The sequence below is a fragment of the Sapajus apella genome, unplaced genomic scaffold (genome assembly GCF_009761245.1).
Source record: "Sapajus apella isolate SASKATOON/1434 unplaced genomic scaffold, GSC_monkey_1.0 scaffold10, whole genome shotgun sequence".
NCBI classification, from domain to species: domain Eukaryota; kingdom Metazoa; phylum Chordata; class Mammalia; order Primates; family Cebidae; genus Sapajus; species Sapajus apella.
The window spans coordinates 11774073-11790672 of NW_022436950.1; the positions used below are offsets into that span (position 1 = coordinate 11774073).

The following is a 16600-nucleotide window of genomic DNA, read 5'->3' on the forward strand; positions in this document are numbered from 1 at the left end:
TTTCAGACAATAGTACAAAGAGGGAAATCCTGAGCAGAGTTCAGGGGACACAATGAGGTGAGGAGACACAGGCTGGAGGGAGATATACAGAGAAAGAGGAGGAATCTGCACAGGACACCCCCGGACCCATTGCTGAACGCTGAGTCATGCAGGCATAGGTACAACCCCATGATGCTAGAGAGTTGTAAGCTGGACAGTGCCACAAGCTCCCATAGTACTGGAAGATGTTTAGTCCCAAGTAGCCAGAGTGAAGGCCCATGTTAAATACACACAGTACTCAGTAGAGACCCTAAAAGGATCACATCATAGAATTAAGGCTAAACTAGCCCTAAAAATCAAGGCTTATCTACACTTATTCTAACAAAACTTAAAAGCAAGCATCAAAAAAATCAAGCTGAACTTAAACTAATTTAACCTAGAATAAAGTCCAACACTGTTTAAAGGAAAAACAATAACATCCAGTACTCAACAACATGAACACTTGGAATGTAGCATCCAAGCAAAAAAATGCCACACAGAGAAGAAAAATATCACTCATAACAAGGAGTATAAGCATCAAAAGAAACATCTCCAGAAATTACAGAGAAGATAAAATTAGCAGACAAGGGCTTTAAATATGTCTTATAAATATGCTGAAAGATTTAAAGGTACACATGAATATAAGATTTGATGAAAGTTATAAACTCATAAATTAAGAAATATAATGAACTCTAAGCAGGATCAACAAAAAGAAAACCACATCAAGGCACATTATAACCAAATTATTAAAAACAAATCATAAAGAAATAGTCTTAAAAGCAGCCCAGATAAAAAGAAACATTACATATTGAGGAGCACAAATAAAAACTGTAGATTTCTTCTCAGGAATAATATAAGATAAAAGACAAAGAATGACAGCTGTACTATGCTGAAGGAAAAAAACTGTCAGCCTAGTGTACTTTAAACAGATAAATCAATCAATGAACAGGAACAGAGAGGCCAAAAATAGACACCCACAAATAGTCAATTGATCTCTGACAAAGAAACAAAGATAATATAATGAAGAAAAGATAAGCTCTTCAACAAATTGTATGGAAACAACTGGACATTTATGTGCCAAAAAAAATGAATCTAGACACAAACATTATACCTTTTGCAAAAAATAACCCAAAATGGAACACAGACCTAAATGTAAACACAAAGCTATATAACTCCTAGAACGGCCAGGTCCAGTGGCTGTAATCCCAGATCTTTGGAAGGTTGAAGCAGGTGGATCACCTGAGCTCAGGAGTTTGAGACCAGCCTGGCCAACATGGTGAAAACCTGTCTCTACTAAAAATACAAAAATTAGTTGGGTGTGGTTGTTCGAGACTGTAATCCCAGCTACTCGGGAGGCTGAAACAGGAGAATTGCTTTAACTGGGAGGTGGAGGTTGCAGTGAGCCAAGATGGCACCACTGCACTCCAGCCTGAGTGACAGAGCAAGACTCTTTCTCAAAAAAAAAGAAAAAAAAAAAACTTCTAGAAGATATGTAGGAGAAAAATCTAAATGTTCATGGGTATGGCAATGAGGCACCAAATTGATAAGCTAGACTTTATTAAAATTAAAAACTTTTGCTCTATGAAAGACACTGTCAAGAACATGAGAAGATAAGCCACAGATTGGGAAAGAATATTTCTAATATACATATCTAATAAAGGACTATTACCCAAAATACACAAAGAACTCTTAAAACTCAACAACATAAAGATAGACAAACTGAGTTTAAAATGAGCAATGTCATGGAGCTTTTCTGCTATGTTTTTTTTTTCTAGCAGTTTTATAGTTTTAAATCTCACATTTAAGTCTTTAATCCATTTTTAGTTGTTCCTTATATAAGAGGTGAGAAAATGGTTCATTTTTATTCTTATGTATGGGGCTATCCAGTTTTCCAACACCATTTATTGAAGAGCCTATCCTTTCTTCACTGGGTGTTTTTGGCATCTTCGTCAACAATCAGTTGATCATAGATATGTGGGTTTACTTCTGGACTCTCTATCCTATTTCACTGGTCAATGTTTTTATCCCAGTGCCATCCTGTTTTAATTACTATTGCTTTGTAATATATTTTGAAATCAGGAAATTCTGTCATTTGTGACAACATGAATGAGCATAGAGGATGTTACATTAAATGAAATATACCAAGCACAGAGAGACAAATGCAGTCTGATCTCACTTATATATGAAATTTTTAAAAATCAAACTCATAAAAGGAGAGAGTAAAATGATGGTTTCCAGAGGCTGGGAACTGGGGGAGGTGGACAGAGAAAGGAAGATTCTAGTCAATAGGTAAAAAGCTACAGTTAGACAGAAAAAACTTGTTCCAGTGCTCTGTTGCACAATAAGGTGACTACAGTTAATAATAATGTATCATATATATTAAAATGGCTAAAAGAGAAGCTTTTAAATGCTTTCATCAAAGATAAATAATAAACATTTGACATGATAAATATTCTTATCCTGATTTAATCATTCCAGAGTGTATACCTAAATAAAAATACCACATTGTACCCCATAAATAGATGCAATTATTATTTTTCAGTTAAAGATAATACAAGCCTTTAAATGATCAAAAGACCTGAAAAGACACTTCACCAAAGAACAGGTACAGATAGCACATAAGCATATAAAAATATGCTCAACATTATGTCATTAGGAACTTGCAAAACAAAACAATAAGATATCACCACATACCTATTAGAATCTCAAAATTCAAAATACTGACAAAACCAGGTGGTGACGAAGATGTGGAGTAACACAAACTCATTCATTCCTGATTGGAAGGCAAAATGGAGCAGCCACTTTTGAGGACACTTGGAGAGTAATCTCTGGGGTGAATCCTTTGTGTATCTTCTTTTTTAAACACCATTGTCCCTCGATAATTGTTTTGTGTGCAGGCCGGGATACATACATTTAACCTGTTTTTCAAATGATTGGAGGGAGTCAGTAGAAAATCATCATTCTCAAAAAACTGACACAAGAATAGAAAACCAAATACCGCATGTTCTCGCTCATAGGCGGGTGTGGAACAATGAGAACACATGAGCACGGGGAGGGAAGCATCACACACTGGGTCTGTTGGGGAAGGTCTAAGGGATGGAAGGGCTAAGTCTGATGGATGAAGGGCTAAGGGAAGGGACAGCAGGGGGTGGGGAGGCTGGGGAGGGATAACATGGGGAGAAATGCCAGATATAGGTGACAGGGGGATGGAGGCAGCAAACCACCTTGCCATGTATGTACCTATGCAACAATCCTGCAAGATCTGCACATGTACCCCAGAACATATAGTACAATGAAAGAAAGAAAGAGAAGAAAAAGAAAGAGGGAAGGAAGGAAGGAAGGAAGGAAGGAAGGAAGGAAGGAAGGAAGGAAGGAGGGAGGGAGGGAGGGAGGGAGGGAGGGAGGGAGGGAGGGAGAGAGAGAGAGAGAGAGAGAGAGAGAGAGAGAGAGAGAAAGAAAGAAAGAAAGAAAGAAAGAAAGAAAGAAAGAAAGAAAGAGAGAGAGAAAGAAAGATTAATAGAAGAGGCAGAAAAGCTGGCTGATGGGGAGTAATGCTGAAAAGGCCAATGGGATCCAGGGCAGCAGCAGAAGGATCAGCTCAGGGAGACTCCACCTGTGTCCAATGACATCCTGCTTGCTGGGGCTCTGCAAAGCGGCTCTGTGAAGTGTGTGTGTGTGTGTGTGTGTGTGTGTGTGTGTGTGTGCACGCGCGCGCGCGTGCGCTGCCTCTCTTGGTAATAATATCTTGCCCTCTACAGTGACAACTTTGATGCCAGAGATGTACCAGAGGCTGAATCCTCTACAGAAGCCAGAGCCCCAGAAGAATCCCCCAACCTTCCAAGCAGCAGCGAGGAGAGTACAGGCAGCTGGTCCCAGCTCGCCACCGAGGAGGACAACCCAGATGACACAAGTAGCTTTCTGCAGCTCAGTGAGCGATCCATGAGGTACCTGCTCTTCCCTTGACTTCTCAGGGAAGTTGGTTTCAACACAGATTCTAAAAATGCATCTTAATGGTTCTCTGCAAAGGGTCCCTAATAAAGACAGAGGGAGAGAACAAAAAAAGGAAAGCTCCCACTACATCAAGGTACCTGCCTGTCATGATTTGTGCTGAGAGGTATCTTAATATCCAGTTATGGCTGAAATTACTTTGGCCGTAGTTAAGAATGAGCTCTGTTCCCTTCCCTGCAAGCCCCAGCTAGTAGTCAGTGATGATAACGTGAATTTTTTTAAATGGTGAGCTGCTTGTACACGTGGTGTGTTTGATACTTTCTCTCTGGTTCATTTGCATTTCAGATGCAACACAGGCTGGGTTTACACGAGGCAAGTGTTTCCCCACTGTGTTGTATTGTTTGGCCTGACTGTTCCTCCCTCTGTCTCCCCTTCCCTCTGTATTGCTCCTCCCAAAAAGCTAGAGAGGAGGTTAGGAGACATCAGATGTGGAAGGCCTCAAGCCAGTCAGGAGACATTAACTAAAAGCTATTCCTTGGTGAGGTGGAACCTCTAAAATGATCTCTGTGTTTCTGCCCAAAATCTTATTTGATACTGGACCACAGACTTTGCACAGAGGCAAATTGGAAAATGAAATCAGCATCTGGGTGTATGTATGCCTCTTGGAAAGTTTTATTTCTGGGAATTTAGTCTGTTTAGACTTAACATTTCACAATGTTAACAGTTTGTCAGAACTTCTAAAACTAGTGGGAAGTATTACAAGCTAGAAACAAAAAGCAAAGAGAACTTGAACTTTGGACTCAACAGCAGAGGTTTATAGGGTGATTATCTCCAGTACAATTTTGAATCATCAGGTTTCAATATATAAATATACCTGGTGCCCCTCACAAAAGCTAAGAGGAGAATTTAAAATTGAGGGCATCTAGTTGATATTTTCTATTCTTAGAATACAATCTACTCTTGTATATTCAGGAGAAAACTGCCCCACTGCACAATGCACCACCACTCACCCTTTGAAAGCCTTGCTTGAAAGAGACATCACTGGAAATAGAGAAGGTGTGAGGAGACTGAGTGTTTTGGCAAAACTGGATATATTTTATTTCACGAGCACAAACAGAGCCTAAAAATTGGCTCAACTTCACTGTTTCAGTAAGTTCCAGGCTAGTAACTAGACCATATGCTGATTGTGCAGCCTGTGAAAATGATGCCATCGACAGTCCTCCTTCTCTACAATAAAAAAGGTACCAGGTGTTGCTCTCTATTGAAGACTGTAAGATAAAGGAGTGATAAAACATTGACATTGCCAGCTTTGTACTTGTAGGTTCTGTAGTCTCACTGGAAAGTAACAAGCCAGATGCACAGCCTGTGAAATCCTATGGAATGTCCCTGAGAAGATCCCCAAATGGGTCGGGCACAGTGGCTCACGCCTGTAATCCCAGCACTATGGGAGGCCAAGGCAGGCAGATCATGAGGTCAAGAATCGAGACCGTCCTGGCCAACATGGTGAAACCCCATCTCTGCTAAAAATACAAAAATTAGCTGGAAGTGGTGGTACGCACCTGTAGTCTCAGCTACTTGAGAGGCTGAAGTAGGAGAATAGCTTGAACCTGGGAGGCGGAGGTTACAGTGAGCCGAGATCGCGCCACTGCACTGCAGCCTGGCAACAAAGTAAGACTTTGTCAAAAAAAAGAAAGAAAGAAAATCCCCTAAATGGCAAAGGGAGAACACAAGTCCACTGGTTTTTGTCAAAAACCAAGAAGCAGGCAGATAAGCATTCTGGTGTCTCCTCCAGCCCATGTTTTCAGAAGTTCCTTCATCTCTACAGGTGTCTCCAGCAGCAAGAAATTTCTTGCTGATAGATAAATACCTTCATTGTAGCTGGAATGAAGAATAGAGGCATACTGATTATTACCACCTAGGTGTGATCTGCCAGTTGTGATACCACTTCAGAAATTACAGATTTTTATTATTACTATTATTATTATTTGCTGAGCCTGTTAGTCTTATGTCTCATTATGATTTCTCCTAATTTGGTCAGAAATAGATATTAACTCAGGTATCCTAGTCACAAAGCAATATTTTCCTGGGGACCAAAGGAAGGATCTGGTACAACAATGGAACATCAGTGTCAGCAGCATGGCAGAGGGTGGAGATGGGCATTAATATGTAAACTTTTGCTTTGTCAGCAATGGCAACAGTAGTGCCACTAGCAGTCTTGGCATTATGGACCTGGACATTTATCAGGAAAGCATGCCATCTTCTCCCATGATTAAGTAAGTAGCCACTGAGATGCAGTTATTGTGAGACCGCTACTCCAATTCCATCTGGCAATCCATTTTGATCATTCAGGTTGTGCCCCACCACTGACCTCATCATGTCTGTACTGCTGTGGTTCCATGTCACTGGAGCAAGAACTCAAGACCAGAATAGGCCCTGCCCCCTCCCCACCACCTGCTTTCTGGGTTTCAAGTCTGCCCCCTGTGGAATAATCATTTCAGATAACATGTATCAATATCATCTGAAGTGTATGTCATTTTACCTACCTAGAAACAGAGGCAAAAATCCATTTAAATTATACCATGCCTACTTCAGGAGACTGCTCTATAGTGTTCACTGTAAAACATAATCACTTCAATAAAATCAAATGTGAATGGCTTTTCCTTCACATGTGGAAACCTGGGATTACCACTACTACATGTGTCTAATATTAAATAGTTGTCATGGTGGCTATGTGTCATTCTCACCCAGTGACTATGCTCTCCCCAATATGGGGACTCCCTTTAGACCAAAGGAAAAAAGGATTTAGAGAAAGACAAATACTTTTAGGAAGTATGTACTTCCGAAGGTAGAGCACGAAAAGAGAAGGCAGCATGAGGTCCAGACTACTTCTAGAATATGTGGTTATTCTGCAAAGTTAAAATGATTGACATCCAGCTTTGACCATTGTGATTTAGCTTATGATTTGGAGATTTCTGAAATTCAGAACAATAATAAATAAGCACAGGCTGAAGTTGCTCCCTGACCTATTTTCTCAATCACTCTCTATAACTAAAGCATTTTTATCTCACCATTTAACCACGTGTGCTCCTCAGTGATGGGGGGTGACAGTGGCTTTGTTGCTCCACACAGCCATTATTCACAAGTAGAGATGAACGTACACATTAGCTTGGTTTTTTGTTGTGTTTTGTTTTTTGAAGGAGAAATCAGAAGCTGAAACAAACAAACAAAACTACCTTGAGGTAAATTTATTTTTCTCTTTCAGGAAACATTTATTTAGCTACTTTTCCCAGCTTTCTCTGTGGTATGAGCCTATGAGCCTATGACCCCAGGGAAAATCTTTATTCTTACAAAGCCAAGACATCACCTCCATGGTCAGCATCCTGCAGCTCCATAACAGCAGAAACTGTGCCTACCATTTGTCATACCCACTACGTCACTTGCACAGAGATCTCGAAGAAAATCTAGATCTTTGAAAAATTAACATTTCTGCAAATAAATAGGTATGAATGAAAGAATTACTATACTCTTTCTCTCTCAACATCAGGAACACAATGGAATTTTTCAGCCATCTCTTAGCAGTAACAGAATGAGAGAATTGTTTATCATAGAACACCACATTTTTAAGGGCTCCTGTACTCTAATTTCTAGATATGACAAAAATATAGGCTAACCACAGGCTTCCCAGGATAGCCACTTCCTTTCAGGTGCTGGCCATATATTCTTACTTTAGAAGCATTTACCAAATCTTCCCACTACTTGCAAGGCTCTGTAATAAGTGCACACCATATGAAAACACCTCCAATATTAAGCTCTACCATATCTAATTAAATACTTCCATTATGAGTCCCTCATTCTAAACCACCCCAGGCTACTACACTTCCCCAATAAAAAGAAAGAAAAAGAAAAATTTTAATTGAGATATTTTGCTGTCAAATTTAAGTTCTGCAGTTTGTTGGTTGTCTTTTTTCTTATTTCAGATCAAAGAACCATATACACGTAAAATTCTTTTTTAAATAAAAATACAAGCTATGTTGTGATTATAGTGTAGAAAAAAACATTGTGACAAATGGGAACACATGATTCATTAAATGGAACGTAAAATGCAGAAGAATAAAACTGAAAATCAGAACTAGTTACCTACCAAATCTCTCTTTGATTATTTAAACCTATGAAGGTCTGTGGTAAGGAGGTCGAAGAGAAGAGAAGGATGCCTCTCTCAGAATCCCCCACACCAGTTATCCTAACTAAAGTAACCTGAGTTATCTAGCCTGTTGCTGTTGTTGAAGGAGGACATTTATTGCAGACCCAGTGATCCTACATAATAGCCACACTGGTATTTTCCCAGCATTATTCCACTCTACAAAAACAATAAATCCAGAATGAACTTCAGAAGCTTTTAGATCAGTAAAACCCATCGCCTCATCTTTCATTTACAGCTTCCTCTTCTAAACATTACCAACCATATACTGTTGTTTTCTCCCAAAGTGAATTAGTAGAAGAAAAGGAGATTCTTAAAGGACAGTCAGAAAGCGTAGAGGGTAAGCCACCTTCCCATACTTTTGACACATAATTGCCTGGGTTCTCCCTTTGGAAAGAAGGATAAGACTGTGGTTGTGTCTGTGCTTAGCATCTGCATCTGGACTGCCCATGGGAACAGCCAGTCCCCAGAGGAGCCTGCTGGTGATCAACTTTGACCTGGAGCCAGAATGTCCAGACGCCGAGCTCCGAGCCACTCTGCAGTGGATAGCTGCCTCCGAACTTGGGATTCCCACCATCTACTTTAAGAAATCTCAGGAAAACAGAATTGAAAAGGTATCACATTCCAAGTTTGGGTAGGATATCAATAAAGCTTTGTGTTCGTTCTTACCACCACTGGAAACTCATTAAATGTTCAGTTAACCCATTTACATTTGAATTATTTGATCTTGACTGCTCTTGACCTCAAGATTATGGCTAGAACACTGAAATCTTCCACCTGTGTAAATATAATATAATTCGTGTTTCTTTGATCCTTAGTTTGTCTTGGCTAGTAGGTGGGTCATGAGAAAAGTAAATTGAGGAGATGGGAACTTTTTTAGAGTCTGTTATTTATTGGTATTTTCTTGCTCTGGGACAAACTTCCTCATAGCACTACTTTAAATAAAAGAAAGAAGAACCTGATATATAATAGAAACCAAAGTGAGGCCACACTGATATCTAAAACAGACCGAAATATGGCATTTTTCATTCCCTTTCAAATGGGTTTGGATTAGGAAGACTTTTTTTTTTATTATTCTCCACCTACAAGAAATATAAAGCTAGGGAAGAGATCCTTCGCCAACATCAAAATTAATAGTACTGTCACTCTAATTCTATATCTCTAAGACCATTAACTGTGGTAGAATCTCAGCTATTAAGAATAAGGCATGAATCTGTCTCCCAATGTCTTATTTTCTATAATTTAAAAGTAGACTCCTTTTAAAAGATTTCAAATTAAAATTAATATTAGTTTTCTATTGCTGTGTAACAAACTGCCACAAATTTACCAGCGTAAAACAACACCTAGCGCTGTACGTCAGAAGTTCAGCTGTGATCTTTGCTTAGGTTTTACATGGCAGAAATTATGGTGTTAGCCTGACCGGGCACTTATCCAGAAGTTCCAGGGAAGAGTAAGAGTCCAAGCCCCTTCAGGTTGTTGTGCTAATTCAGCACCATGTGGTCGTAGGACTGAGGTCCTGTTTTCCTACTGGCTGTCAAAGAGGGCTGCTCTCAGCATCCAGAAACCACCGACATTTCCTGTCCTGTAGATGCTTTATGTCCTCTTGGTGTCAATCTCCCTGATTCCTTCAGCCACCAGCCCAGAAAAAAAACTCTGCCTTTAAAGAGTTTGTGGGATTAGGCCAGACACAGTGGCCCGTGCCTGTAATTTTAGCCTTTTGGGAGGCTGAGGTGGGTAGATCACCTGAGATCAGGAGTTCAAGACCAGCCTGGCCAGCATGGTAAAACCCTGTCTTTACTAAAAAAAAAAAAAAAAAATACAAAAATTAGCCAGGCATGGTGGTAGGCACCTGTAATCCCAGTACTTGGGAAGCTGAGCCAGGAGAATCACTTGAATCTGGGAGATGGAGGTTGCAGTGAGCTGACATTGCACCACTGCACTCCATCCTGGGCAGCAGAGTGAGACTCCATCTCAAAAAACCTGATAGGTTTCTGATTAACTCAAAGGTAACTGATAAATCCTTTTTGCCATGTAAGATAGCATAGTAAGTGTGTGATCCCTTATTCATGGCCCGAGGGATTAGGGTGAAAAATCTTAAGTACTGTTTTAGGAGCCTGCCTATCAAGCCCCCGGGAGGATTTTCTTGTATTGCCACAAGGTGCCTCCATGTGCCTCATCCTACTTGTTTCTCAACGACCCTGTGAAAAAACAGAATAGATATTATTGCCCCTTTTTTACAAAGGGGCAAATCGGGTACGTGAGCGATTCCCCAGGCCAAGTCCCCACGCCCTGCTTTCTCCATAAAATACTTCTCAATAGTTCTTTATTTTAAAAGGATCTTTCTCAAGTTAAATGACCTTGGGCTTACAATCTGGATTCTTTTAAACTGTGTAATTTCATTTTAATTCTCAGTGCCAAAATCCAGCAGCCTGAAATGAATGTTCTTTACCTTCTTGCCCCTGCTTACTAGTTAGAACAGCTTCTCTATTTCTGCATCACTAGTCCATGGGATCAGCTACTGGAAAAATTGAAAAGGAGGCCTAATTAATTTTCCGTGCCCTCTCTCACTTCAACCTTTTCCAACTGGTAATTAACACTTCCTTTCATGCCTATGCCTGCCTGCTGTTCTACCCAAAATTATTCTAGGCACCTTCCCATACTTGTCATATCTTCATTTGCAAGGTGTTGAGTGTTCACTATTTGATAAATTCTCTCCGACCTTACCCCTCAGCTGCAAAGGGTGCAATAAAAGAGCATACTCACAGGTGACCCTACCCCCATGCCATACCCTGTCTCAAAGACCCCCTGCTACATAAAGGGGAGAAAAACATTCTCGGGAATACATTCCCCGGCTCGTGGGAAAATGAAAGATGAGCTGGTTCTAATTCTATCTCCTGTCACTCCTTGAATAAGAGCATGGCGTGGTAGATTTTCAGGTGATATCTTAATGGAATCAATGTTTGTACAATGTATCTTCTTAAAGAAACAATGATATGTGCATATATGCCTCATAAATCCCCATTTGGTGCAAAGGTAAGAGGTGTCTCACAAACACCTGGGTTACATAAATCATGCCCTGACTTGATATTTGTTTATCCTGACCTGATTTTCAATTCTCAAAGAAAATACTCGTTTTTGCATGTAACTATTTTTCTGAGAAAATAGGCATTCCACTAATGTTATTAAGAAGAATATTAAATGATATTTCACTCATTCAATTAGCACCACATCAAGAAACCTAATTCTGAATAATGTAATTTTAGAAACAAAATCTTCTAATTTTTTTTTTTTTTTTTTTTTAAGTCAGCTAAGGCTCTTTCCACATGTGGCTTTTCCACGAATGACTACCATTTGTTGTCTGTGACTGAACTGGTTAAAGAAAGAAAACCCTTAATCAGTGTTTTGATAATCTTTCTTTTATCAATAGTACGTTTGGGGACCTTATTCTGGATGTTATTTAATTAGCCATATAGTTAAATGGCCATTTCAAGTGGTGTACAAAAGAAAGCATGTCTTCCATGGAGGCTGTGTCATATGAGAAGAGCAGTGTCTCATTAGCTTCTCATCAGCTTGGAGAATGTTAAAGAAAGGTCTCCACAAATCCCAGAAAATGTCATCTTCCCACTGTCACTGGGATATTGAACAACATTCACAGATGAATCCCTGAGCTCCTATTTGTGTGAATTCTAACAAAATGTTTGGCAAATTCGTCTGTGTGTTTTATTTTACTGTGTTCCCAATTAACTAACCGTCCTGCCTGCGAAAAGGGAGGTATGTGTTAGGGAACAGGGTGTCATGAATTCATAATGAAACAGCTCATCTTTCCCAGCACTGCCCAACACTGAGGCTGATGGGAGTGAATGAGCTGAGCCACCATGGCCTGAAGCAGTCCCACGTCTCCCACCCACCACGTATAAGGCCACTCAGTCACCACATGATAAGAAACGCACCCCATGGCCAGCTTTTATTTTGCTGCTTGCCCTCCACTTTCCCACTCCAGGGTCTTTTCAGACTTTTCCTAGATCTATAACCTGCAACCATTTTTGAGAAGCACTCTAGTAGTAGAAAATTATTGAGCAGCAGCCTCAAGATATGCATGTTTAAATTATATATGTGAACACACATTACCTAAGACTCAAGAACGAATACTTAGAGAAAGTTCATCCTCAGTGATGCTAAATGTTGATCCATATTCCAGTCTTCTTGAATGTATTTGACTCACACTTGGTCTTGCATCCCTTCTGTCATTCAGCAAATATGCATGGAGCACCTACTATGTGCAGGCACAAGATATGAAAAGATGGCTAAGATGTTCTTCTGCTGGGAGATTGCTATCTGTGTTTGCCATCTGCCTCTCATCTGTCTCCCTTTTCACAACATCCTAAAACTCTTTAAGACAATGTTTATGTTTCCAGGTATTAAAAGTTAAGGATGTCATTTTACAGCCTAGGAAATTGCTTTATTTTGATTCAGCCAATACAAGCCAAATGAGTACAATAAAGCACTGATTTCTGTAACTGCAAATAGTTGGTACCATCACAGCTGGGAGAAGAGACATAATTTAACAGTGGATCTCTGTGAGACAGCTTCCCAGTAATTGAAACAAATTAGCATATTCAAACTGGAAAGAAACTAGCATTCCAGTTTCTCACTGATCTCTAAAGTCTGAGAAAACATATACCCCCCAAAATTTTTTAATTAAAAAAAACTTAGGAAAAAAAAATTGAAGAAATAACAACTGAACCACAATCCTCATCTTTTTAGCAAATAAGGTTCTCTTCCTCATAAAACAATGCCAAATGTCCAGCCTATTTTTTCTCCCAGTGCTCCAGGTAGATATCAGTTCTATGTTCGTCTGCCACCCAGATGCAGAAAGGTACAGTGGTAGAAAGAGCATTGGACGGAAGTATTAGAAGACCACGATCCTACTGGCAATTTTTCATCTTTCAAGTCTACATCTTTTTCATTGCAAATGCCCACATCATACAGTTGTGACAGAATTGAATAGGATTACATGTGTTAAAGTGTTTCCTACAGTTTCTAGCTTTCATTACATACTTCTTTCCTCAAAAAAGTACCTAAGGCGTTAGAGAGTCCTTCACACCGGACTTTACCACACAGTTTCATGAAGAGAATGACTTATAATTATTTCCCCATCTCTCCTCCCCCTAAGCCCACAATTCACTTGCAGTCCTGACTTTCCCTCTAGGTTGTGGCCAGTTGAACTGGTACCAATAACCAGGTGACAAATCTAAGGCATTTCCTCCATCTCTCCTGTTCCTGTGGCTTTGGAAAGCCAGTGTTCCTTGATCCTTGATCTTGGCCGGGAGGGTGAGGGAGTTGCTTCTCAGGATGGAATGAGGAACCAATAGGTGGCCCTGCTTCAAAGTTTACCACTTGATTTATTAGGCCAAACCTTACATACCCAATGAGATCTTATTTGTGATAAAAATAGAAGAGACTGAGAACTGTAATTTACAGTCCTGTTATAGAAAATGTAATCCAGAAAAAAAGCAGACCCGAGAAAACACTAAATATCTAAGAGACTGACTCTTAAAAAAAGAATTTGCATAATTTCACCTAATCCTCTGCAATCAATGAATGGCAACTGCTGTGAAAAAGAAAATTACTGTAATCCCAGCAATTTGGGAGGCCGAGGCGGGCAGGTCACGAGGTCAAAAGATCGAGACCATTCTTGCCATGATGAAACCCCGTCTCTACTAAAAATACAAAAATTAGCCGGGTGCGGTGGCACGCGCCTGTAGTCCCAGCTACTCAGGAGGCTGAGGCGGAAGAATCGCTTGAACCCAGGAGGCGGAGGTTGCAGTGAGCCAAGATTGCGCCACTGCACTCCAGCCTGGCGACAGAGAAAGACTCTGTCTCAAAAAAAAAAAAAGAAAGAAAGAAAGAAAGAAAGAAAGAAAATTAAGTTGACAAAGCTCAATAATAATCTGAAATCCTTAAAAAGAAAATGGATTATCCTGGAAAACAGTCCTCCGACACTAGAGACATTTAAATACAGACTGGAGAGCCATTGGCTTTGCAAGGGTGGTTGAACGAAGTGGCTCTGAGGACCGTCTATGCTGTGTGAGCCCTAACTCTCTGTTTTATTTTAGTTTCTAGATGTCGTGCGACTGGTTCATCGGAAGTCCTGGAAAGTGGGCGATATCTTCCATGCAGTTGTCCAGTACTGCAAAATGCAAGAGGAGCAGAAGGATGGGAGCCTGAGTCTCTTTGACTGGCTTTTGGAACTGGGATAATATGGCAGTCTGCCCTATAGAGCATTCTTTCCCTTTATTCCAGCTTAGATTACAGTGGTTTGTTCTAAATGCTCTAAACGTTCTCCAAACATCACATCACATTAGCAGAACTATAAAAAAAATCTGCTACTCAAATCCACTGCACACAGAATAAATCGGAGGAAAAACAAAATATAGGTCTGTCAAAATTCATACAACTTGTGGGTGATTTCCAAAGAGCTTGGAATATAAGGGCTAGACAAAGAGAAACTTCAATGGGGCCCAAATTAAAAGACTTATAATGAGACCCAGTCTCCAGGAAAACAACATTCATATATGTTTAATTATATAAAATGATTGGTAATGTCTCTAATTAGGTGAACCAACTAGAAACAAACTCACTGGTCAAATAATTTTTTGAAGTATCCTGAAACCTATATTTTACTTTTCTGAGTCTGTTAAGGGGCTGCCAGCCCAGAGAAATACTTAAGATATGGGTGAAAAATCCCCAGGCCTTTATAGAAAAGATTTCCACTTTCAAATCAATGTTGGTGGACATTGGTAAAAGTATAGCAGCCTCTTCTACTGAGGTGATTTCATTTATTCCCCACAACCCACTGATAAATATCCCACTTCTTCCAAATAGTATCTGGGCTCCTAGCTAAGAAGAAAACTATTGTGAATTGGTATTCAACTGAGGAAGAGGAATATAAAAGATTGTCTTGTTTCCATCCCTGTATTACTTGGGCAACATGATTACATAATTCTTACCCTAAGAGAAAGCTTTCATATTTTTTTTAAGAAGTCTTTTCAGATGAAATCTGCTTGTGTTCTTGAATAATATGAAATACAAACTTTCACTTTATTTTATTGTAAATTATAAAGAGATCGTTGTCTTAAATAATATATTGAGTTAGCTTTGAGCTTTCTAAGATATAGAGATTCTTGTCTAAAGTCACATATTGACATTGAGCTCAGCGGTTTGTTTTATCACCAATGTGCTGGTACCTGTACAGCAGACACCCCACGCCAGTGGCATTTGTAATGACAGAAGCAGGGTAATGGTCTTATGTTTGGCATGATCAGTTAGGATCACAGACTTTCCCTGGCTTGTAGATATTAGCCTTGAATTTGGGGTAAAGAAGACTGTCACATTTCAGTTGTTTTAATAACAGATATTTACTCTTTTGAAAAATAAAGGTATCTAATGTTCCCCTAATAAGTCTTCTTTGCTTCCAACTAAATGACCTACATCGACTTTTATTTTCTTGATCAAAGAGGTATTTATTAAGGATTTCTGGAAATACTATACTTTTACTCTGTTTTTAAAGATCACAAAGTAAATTTAAATGTGAACAGGTTCTCATTACCATGAATGCTGGCCTCACCTGATCTAGCATCCACGTTTTGAAATGCCAAAAAAGCTTCCTTGTAAGCCATACTTCCTTCCTGGGATACTTGCCCAGTACTCATTAGGCGTTTGTTATCAAATAGTCCAAATTTAGGTTATTATGCCTAATTTCATACATTAACCAAATGCCCAATTTAAAAAGATATCCATCAATTCATGCTAAAATGTGCTTCTTTGTGCTAACAAATGGAGAAGAATACGCTTATTTTTTAAACAATCCCAGAATATTGTGTGTAGACTTTTGTTGTGCTCGAATAAATGTTTACTTATCTTACAAAGCACAAATACTGGACTGTAACCATGTGATGAAGTTATCTATGTTGTACCTAACGTTGCCAATTAATCAATAAATCTCTGTTGTCAGATTGTCGATTATTTTTTCTGCAAGAGCTGTAAGCATCTCATAGAAAAAACAGTCACGGTACAATTGGATAAAGATGGATATATCCCTCAGACAAGCCGTCCTGCTTTCATTTTTTGAAAAAGTAAATGTTCTTGGCTTAATTTGTTAAAATCAGTCATATTCATGGAAATCAGTTTCTCAAACGTGGCACTATTGACATTTGGGACGACATCATTCATTGTTGCAGAGGGCTGTCCTGAATATAGTGAGATGTTTGGCGACATCCTGGCCTCTGCCTTCTCGACGCTAGTAACTACCCTCTCACGGTTGTGATAACCAAAAATATTCCCAGCATTGCCAAATGTCCACTGGCGGCCAAAATCATCACTGGTTGAGGACCACTGTTGTCAAGAACGCATTGAAGGATGAGGGCCTGAGTCTCC

The 16600-nt window shown here is 39.6% G+C and overlaps 1 protein-coding gene across 5 annotated transcripts in view; it reads left to right on the forward strand.

The window, feature by feature from the left end:
- The window catches only part of SPHKAP (SPHK1 interactor, AKAP domain containing), a 166212-nt gene extending 150032 nt beyond the window's left edge, over positions 1 to 16180 (forward strand). For 2 of the 5 annotated variants that reach the window (XM_032277992.1, XM_032277993.1), the window contains 5 exons: positions 3777 to 3962; positions 6153 to 6239; positions 8452 to 8504; positions 8594 to 8778; positions 14281 to 16180. In XM_032277992.1, coding sequence (XP_032133883.1) covers positions 3777 to 3962; positions 6153 to 6239; positions 8452 to 8504; positions 8594 to 8778; positions 14281 to 14424 — 655 coding nt within the window. In that variant the 3' untranslated portion in view covers positions 14425 to 16180. Of the gene's footprint in view, positions 1 to 3776; positions 3963 to 4311; positions 5438 to 6152; positions 6240 to 8451; positions 8505 to 8593; positions 8779 to 14280 lie in introns of those variants that run through there. The other 3 variants (XM_032277994.1, XM_032277995.1, XM_032277996.1) reach the window with 2 other exon arrangements.
- The last annotated feature ends 420 nt before the right edge of the window (positions 16181 to 16600 follow it).